Consider the following 8,246-nt stretch of genomic DNA (forward strand, 5'->3'; position numbering starts at 1 on the left):
GTGGGCAGGGCCAGCGCCTATATCTGACACCTGATTTGAGTCCAAGGACTCATCCCCATCCTGCTCTCTTTCAGAGCATACTGGCAGTTTTGAGCATATTTTTGGTGTATTAACTAGAAACTGTGTAAACTTTACATTTGTGCTGATCATCTTCCAATATCTTGGCTCCAATGCTCCGATTAAAAAACAAAACACACACACACACACACACACACACACACACACACACACACACACACACACACACAGAGAGTATTGACTACAGCATGAGAGCTAATGCAGTATTATTAAAGCATCCTTGTCATTACTTTGGAGCAATGATTTTTATATTTGTGCCATATGTGACACCAAGAAGCATCTGGGAGAAATTCACAACTTCGTGAGACATAAATAATAAGTTTCATCTGATGTGCTGTTATTGGCAGACGAACCTGGATTTGTTACTGTAGAAAACTGGAAAAAAAAGAAGCATTTTCTCTTTTATGTTCAGAATGTTTTGGGGAATGCTAAACTTTCCTCGCTGCATAACTCACTGTAGCACGCATACACTATCTCCCGCTTGTAGTTATCGATTAAAGCTGCTTGTTTTTGCAAAATACTGAAAATCAGTAGGCCGAGCGTTTCTCGTATTTGTACGCTGAACAAGAATGAGGGGGAAACTGTGGTGACTTGCCCATATCCCTTTGGCTGTGGCAGCGAAGTCATTTTTCACCGCCTGTCTAGACACCCCGCAGAGCCATATGCTGTGGAAATATGCTCCTCGCTCAGTACGAGGTTGGACGTGGTCTTCAATGCGCAGGGGCCTCCTCACCTGAACGGCAGACCTCTGGCCCCATCTCGTGGACGGATGGAGTAGGCGCAACTCACTGCGGAGAGAGAGGGAAGAGCGGTACCCATGTTCTGCCAGGACGTGACTCTCCGCCAAGTTGAGTTACACGTCAGTAGTGAACCTGTACTGGTGAGCGGACGTGTATGGTGCGCGTCAGGCGGTTCCCGGATGCACCGACAGAAACATGGAACGGGTAGCGGTGGAGGTGCCGATCAACAACGGTGAGATACACTGCCGCCTCCGCGCCCAGCGCGCGCCGTTCGGCCACTTGCACGACCGTCTCCTCAAAGGCGTTCGGTGCCTCTGTTCTCGAGTCGCGCACAGCCGCTCCGCCCCTCCTGTGACGCACGTGCTTCGCCGGCGGACGTGCCGTGGCGTCTGCAGGGCCGCCCGACGGGCTGCGGGGCTGCGGGGCCTCGCTTCCGCGTGTGCGTCGCCGTAGCCGCGGGCCACCGGCGGCTCGCACGTGTACACGCGGTGGAGGACAGCGGCGACGGGGCTGCCGTCACCTGTCAAACGTCAGTTGTGCGCCGGACGGGCTGCTGGCACCTCTTACCTCGGGCCAAATGCATTCCCCGCCATGGCTTGTCAGTTCTAGACGTAGTAGTAACACGTGACTACACGAGTAGACACTAATAGTAACATAATCCCCGATTATAAAACGTATTTTAAATACTGAAGTATGTTTTTCTTTTCTGAGAAGTCCCTGTACTTTTCTACCGTGGATCAGTTTACACTTGCTATCTTATTTCAGGCGGTGGGATGGTTTTGCTCCCGGGAAAAACAGTGGGATTGCTGCTTTACACTCAATTCACACCTCAGATATGCCCAAGTTGGAGTTTGTATCTCTGTATACAAACAATGAGAGAGATCACAGCAATAATAATAAAAATGTGGGTTAAATGTGAGGTCAGGGCAAATCTGATCCAGGACCCCGTGTGAAGGGGGATTTTCAAATTATTATGGCACCTAGCTATGTTTCAAAATATTATACCAGGCTGTGTCTACTGTATCGTATTGTAATCTTTTCTTTTTGGACACCAACTTCAGGTTTTTCCCTCGCCGGTCCCTCCACGACTCCACGAAAGCGTCAGGTGCGTTTTTCAGCACGGCATGACATCATCCTTCTGCGAGAGGTCATCGCCCAGAACCCCTTTGCCTCCAAAGAGCCAGGTTAGGCCTTTTTCTAAAGGACTAATCCTCCTGAAAACACTTAGAGTCAGTTACAGAGAGCTGCACTCCCTGTGTGTCAAATGTGAACAATGTGGGGTCACGTTAAAATATTTCTAGTGGCGCTACAGTGGTGTTGAATAAAGGAACTTTCTTGTCAAAATTGCCTTTTTGTAAAAACATTTAGCAATCATACAATGAGAGAGAGAGAGTGACCAGTCTGATTGAAAACGTGATACTTCCGACACGGACGGTGTATTAATGAGCTAATTGGATACAAAGGTGATGGCCTATATACCGTATATTTAGATCTGCGTGAACTCATTCATCTTTTTCAGGACGGATCTGGGCTCGTGTGGGGGAAATTATCACAGCAGCCCTCCAAGATGAAAATTTTGAGGTGGACGCCAGGAGATGTAGGGAGAGGACCATGCTGTTGCTAGACTACTATAAGAAGCAAGACTTTCCCAGCCTGCGCAGGTTGGTTCAAGCAAAAGGACCCGTATTTCAGGAGAAATTGCATTACAAGTAAACTGCACCATTTCCTGAGGACATAATTGCCCTGATCTGGATGTGTGGTGCTGTAGAGATGTGCTAGTTTAACGTGTGTGAATATTTGTGTGTGTGTGTGTGTGTGTGTGCATTCGGTGGACTCAGGTTTGGAACAGAGAGGTTGTACGCCCAAAAGGAGGATCTCCTCCATGAGGTTTTGGAGCTGGAGGCTGAGAAGGGGCTCCTGGCCAGCGGCGAGGGCACAAAGTACCAGGTGGGTGTCAGTGGTGTCGTGTCAGCAGAGAAGAGAAGGTAAACTTATGTGACAACGCCAGCACAAAAAAAAATATTTTTACACCGGGTGTTTTAGTCCCTCTGAGCTGGCTTGGAGCGGCAGGCCGACCACACAGGTTACCGCTTCCATCACACAGCTTCATGCTGCAATGTCTTTCTTTTGTCAACAGTGGGTCAAACATTAAATCAAAGTGTATGGATGAGCTAAGCCGTTGTTACGTTTTCAGAGACTGACATGAATATTAAAAACACAGACTGTTGTAAAGTCCGCATGTTCCCAACCTTTTAAACTCGTGACTCCTAAAGTGAAGACGTGTCCATTTTCAGTCCCTCGTCACAGGTTGCATATGTCTAGGAGTCGTAAGCGATTCCAGTGTGATCTTTCTTTCAACACCTCTTGGATTGTTTCATCTGAATAATTGCTAGCGACCAGAAGATCCAAAATTATCAGTATTTTCACAACAAAAAGACTTTTTTTTAGAGAAAGGCCCCAAGATGCACAAATCTGTACAGCACATTATTTCTCTTCTTTTCTTTCCCATCATGTTTATTTTGTGGCCCCAAAAAGGGCCATCATAACACACTATATTATTAGAGTCAGGATTCCTGTTAACTCCTAGTTATCAACCTAGTGTTGATGCTCCACTTTTTTCTATCTCTTGTAGATAATGGATCTTTTCTAATACTTCACTGGAACTGAGTGTGGCCAGAGAAATTTAGATATTTTTATTTTCTATGTAACAACTTAGCCACTTCTCTTTTCTTCATAATGCTTGCATTCAGCCACAAGTAAAGTTAGACTCCAAATCTGCCTACTGCTTATGCAGTACCACTACCCCATTACTGCTTCTATCACTACTCTTGCTGTCACTACTCTCACTATTATTATTACTATTACTACAATAACTTCAACTGCTACTATTGGTGACACCTGAAAACAGTTGCCGCTTTTTTGTGATTCTCGTTTTCTCTGTTCTTCCTGTTATAGAAGTGATCTTGTCCTTATCTTTCCCAGGATGATGAGCTGGCTTGGAGCGGCAGGCCGACCACACAGGTTACCGCTTCCATCACACAGCTTCATGCTGCAATGTCTTTCTTTTGTCAACAGTGGGTCAAACATTAAATCAAAGTGTATGGATGAGCTAAGCCGTTGTTACGTTTTCAGAGACTGACATGAATATTAAAAACACAGACTGTTGTAAAGTCTGCATGTTCCCAACCTTTTAAACTCGTGACTCCTAAAGTGAAGACGTGTCCATTTTCAGTCCCTCGTCACAGGTTGCATATGTCTAGGAGTCGTAAGCGATTCCAGTGTGATCTTTCTTTCAACACCTCTTGGATTGTTTCATCTGAATAATTGCTAGCGACCAGAAGATCCAAAATTATCAGTATTTTCACAACAAAAAGACCTTTTTTAGAGAAAGGCCCCAAGATGCACAAATCTGTACAGCACATTATTTCTCTTCTTTTCTTTCCCATCATGTTTATTTTGTGGCCCCAAAAAGGGCCATCATAACACACTATATTATTAGAGTCAGGATTCCTGTTAACTCCTAGTTATCAACCTAGTGTTGATGCTCCACTTTTTTCTATCTCTTGTAGATAATGGATCTTTTCTAATACTTCACTGGAACTGAGTGTGGCCAGAGAAATTTAGATATTTTTATTTTCTATGTAACAACTTAGCCACTTCTCTTTTCTTCATAATGCTTGCATTCAGCCACAAGTAAAGTTAGACTCCAAATCTGCCTACTGCTTATGCAGTACCACTACCCCATTACTGCTTCTATCACTACTCTTGCTGTCACTACTCTCACTATTATTATTACTATTACTACAATAACTTCAACTGCTACTATTGGTGACACCTGAAAACAGTTGCCGCCGCTTTTTGTGATTCTCGTTTTCTCTGTTCTTCCTGTTATAGAAGTGATCTTGTCCTTATCTTTCCCAGGATGATGAGCTGAGAAAGCGAGCCATAGAAGAATTAACTCTGCCAGAGCAGGACAAACCCAGCATCGCTATCACACAAACACCCACTGCAGGTAAAAGCAGATTCAAGACACTAGACAGCAAAAGACTCTGGCTCTTGATACCAACAGCAAATGTATTCAGTATGGCCTCCAGTGTTATTCCTTTTCAATCGTTACAGCCTCTGGGAAGTTTGTTTAATCACTCAATATGACTCAGTAATTACTGTAAACGTAGTAGAAGAGACTGCCAGGATTAGTGCATCATTTTTTAATTGCTGGTATCGTGAGATACTGGTAATGTAATCCATTGCGAAGCATGGTTAGTATTTCTGACATTGTGAGAAAAGAAGAGATTTGAAAGCAACAAGCAACGCCCTTCACACAATTCTTTTTTGTTTATTCATTCATTTTCTGTCACTGGGTTTGGGTTGCCGTGGTAGGAGGCTGTTAACGTTAAATTAATGACAACTTCATTGGTCACACATGGAAAGGTTGGACCTTTATTTACTGTACTTTTGATAGAAATCCACATCCTATCATCTCTATGCAATAACTGCAATAGAAGTGGGTGATTTCCGCTAATCAGTAGAAATCAACGAGTCAATCAGTGGATAAACACATTTAAATAAATAAGTACTGTCATAGCAGAACCAGACGAAGATCGTGAGGAAATAGCTGAGCTGTCAGCGGCGCCCACAGCCAAGCGACCCTGCCAGTGCTGCTGCCAGACCTACTCTGAGATTCTCAGCTTCCTGGAGAAACGCTCAGAGTCCGAGCAACGGCTGCGAGAGGAGGAGCTTGCGCTTCGTCGGGAGGAACTAGAGATTCAGAGGAGTATGTTATTCATAAAGCTGTGTCGTGTGATTTTAAATTCAACCTTATGTGAAGGAAAGGATATTTCTGTTCTTGCAAAGTGGATTTTCATGTGTTTTAGAGCCGCATTCTAAAAACAAAAAAACACAAAGATTACTTGACTGGGACAATGCTTGAAATTTTTCGCATTTCTCACTGATGTTAGTTGTTTCAAGTTCAAATTTTCACAACATTAATTGTAAGTAAAATGGCCAATAAATAACCTGTCTGCTGATGCAATGCCATTCATTTTAAGGATGGAACCATTAGTAAACAGGCTCTAAAACCTTATTTATTCTCATCCCAGACAAAACTCTAATAAAGCTTGAATTAAAGTTAGCCTGATAATCATTTTGAATTTCCATTTCATTTTATAAATGTGAGATGCCAACAATGATTCAGATGTCTGGAACCAGGGAAAATGAAAGTAAGAAAAGGGAGTACGAACCATTACACTACAAGACTGAACACATTACATGTAGTGAGGTCATAAATGAAAATACAAGAGACGTGACGTGTTCACGGATAAAATAATCAGATGAAAACTGATCTCAAAATGAAGGGGGGAATAATTATATGTTGACTGTTATGCTGCCATTATCCTCAAGGGGAATTACAAATGTAATTTCCCTTTTTTTTTTTTTCTCAGGTAAGATCGCTCTGGAGAGGGAACGTCTGGGAGCTGAAAGAAAAGAGAGGGAGCGGAGATTTGAGCTTGAGAGCCAGGAGAGGCAGGTCATCTTGGACCTTTTAAAAGAGAAGGTGCTGAAAGGCTGAAAGAGAACAACTGTATCACCTTCATTTTTAGTGACATCTCCAAAAAAGTCAAAGCATGAAATGGGGGGGGGGGGGGCATAGGTGACTGCTAAAGAATGGAAGCAAAAATGGAGGCAGGAAGTGAAAAACGTGATCAAAGAGATGAGCAGTGCGTTGAGATTCTAAAATGTAGGATGGTAATGCAGCATGTGCAGTCGCCTTTGTCGATCTTAACAGCCAAACAAGAAAGTAATGTGAGCGTGTGGGTTTACGCAGGCACAAACAGTATGTGTGTATGGTACAGAAAGATGTAGAATCGCTGACAGTGTTTAAAAGCATCAGTATTTGCCTAAACCAGCTGTGTAGACGTAATCTATATAGATCCCAGTAGAAACTCCCTGGGTTTCACTCCTCATGGCACAGTCTGCATGAGGATTCAAAAGTGCTGAAATGATGGGAGTGTCACCTGAGAGATGAAATGCAGAAAAGGGTTTGGTATCTTAGGTGTGGGGATCCACCAAGCCAAAACTGGAAGACAGGACCACCATGTACTACGATGGCACGAAAGTGGATGAATGCCTTTTCTCGTGTGACCTACAGCAGTATGTTTTTATGAGTCCCAGTGACAGTGTAACCATTCTTTATGGTGCCAGGATGGAAAAAATTGAAGAACAACTAAGAAAAGCTGCACATTTAAGCAATTAACAGTAAAGTTATGGTGCAGCTCTTGCTTCTGCAAACCCTGTAGCATTTACAATATTAATGACTTTACACATGCTTTTTTGAGCCGCTACTTTTTCAATCTGAAGATTTTTTGATTAACATAGAAGTAAAACTATATTTTACTGACTGTGAATACACTACACATTGACTGGTAAGCACTTGTGTACTGCAGAAATTCAAACTGAAATAAGCCATGAAGTGTGTTCCCATATATTATATGGATTTTTACTGAAATTAGATTAAGAAATAATGTCACATCTTAGGTGTGTACATTTCTTCTGCTATAAGATAGTCAAATTTATGTCAACATCCTCAGTTTAAGCTGCTTTATCTAGGTACAGTAAACTGTCATTGGTTAAAATTACAATATTATGTAAACATGGAATTAATGTCAAGAGCACTTTTAATTACATGTTTCACTGATCTACAGGTCGTTTTTTCTGCCTATGAGTTATTAAATAATGTTGCTTTCATTACATGGCAGTTGCTACTGTGACATTCTGTATATTGTTCTTAAAAATGCTTTAAATTAAAATGCTATTTTTCCTTAAGTCCCCACAACGTAGTCCACATTGTCAAAATTAAAGCGTATAAAGAACATTTGCTAACCTAAAACGTTAATAATTTCCATTCTGTAAATACTTTTTTTTTAAAAAGTAATCTGTGTGTGGGTTCATCATGATCACCACCAGCTACATTTAAATGACTCCAATGTCACTGCACAATTCAGAAATTAAGCCATATAGTTTATGTCAGGACCTTTATGGTGTGGTGACTATTTTATTAAAGATCATTATTTTAAAAAAAATTCAACTTACTTCAATTCAAAATTGAATTTGAAATTGTTTTCTTTTTCTCCAGTGTAGTGCAATAAAACTTTTAGATCTGCATATTCTCAAGTCCTTGTTAATCCCTTGAAGCGAAAAATCATGTCTTATGATGCATAAGATATGAGAAGGCGTTATTATGAAACTCGATATAGATAAACATAATTTGAGGTACCTGCACTTTTTGTAAGTATTTCTATTTCATGCTACTTTACTTTTCAGATTTTACAGTACATACAAAACATATGACAAGGATACAAAATGACAAAATTGGATACTTGTTTAAACTACCTAAAAGCACATATAACGTAGCTAAAAAAGCTCTCCAAC

At 41.6% G+C, this 8,246-nt stretch overlaps 1 protein-coding gene across 2 annotated transcripts; it reads left to right on the top strand.

The window, feature by feature from the left end:
* The first annotated feature begins 846 nt into the window (after nt 1–846).
* On the top strand, nt 847–7,849 carry si:dkey-45d16.4 (scaffold attachment factor B1). 2 transcript variants are annotated; one of them, XM_040144904.1, is made up of 7 exons: nt 847–1,050; nt 1,880–2,002; nt 2,338–2,479; nt 2,657–2,765; nt 4,740–4,830; nt 5,404–5,592; nt 6,260–7,849. In XM_040144904.1, exons 1-7 carry the CDS (start codon nt 1,014–1,016, stop codon nt 6,385–6,387), a joined length of 819 nt encoding a protein of 272 aa, XP_040000838.1. In that variant the 5' UTR covers nt 847–1,013; the 3' UTR covers nt 6,388–7,849. The 2 variants fall into 2 exon arrangements, with proteins under 2 accessions (XP_040000838.1, XP_040000839.1); XM_040144905.1 differs by having other exon boundaries at nt 5,407–5,592.
* Nucleotides 7,850–8,246: the final 397 nt, after the last annotated feature.

The sequence above is a fragment of the Xiphias gladius genome, chromosome 15, assembly GCF_016859285.1.
Source record: "Xiphias gladius isolate SHS-SW01 ecotype Sanya breed wild chromosome 15, ASM1685928v1, whole genome shotgun sequence".
Taxonomy (NCBI): Eukaryota; Metazoa; Chordata; class Actinopteri; order Istiophoriformes; family Xiphiidae; genus Xiphias; species Xiphias gladius.

Coding starts and splice junctions, on each gene's coding strand:
- si:dkey-45d16.4 (XM_040144904.1), top strand. CDS start 1,014: ATGGAACGGGTAGCGGTGGAGGTGCCGATCAACAACG. Junction 2,766..4,739: donor GCGAGGGCACAAAGTACCAG/GTGGGTGTCAGT, acceptor TATCTTTCCCAG/GATGATGAGCTGAGAAAGCG. Junction 4,831..5,403: donor CACACAAACACCCACTGCAG/GTAAAAGCAGAT, acceptor GTACTGTCATAG/CAGAACCAGACGAAGATCGT.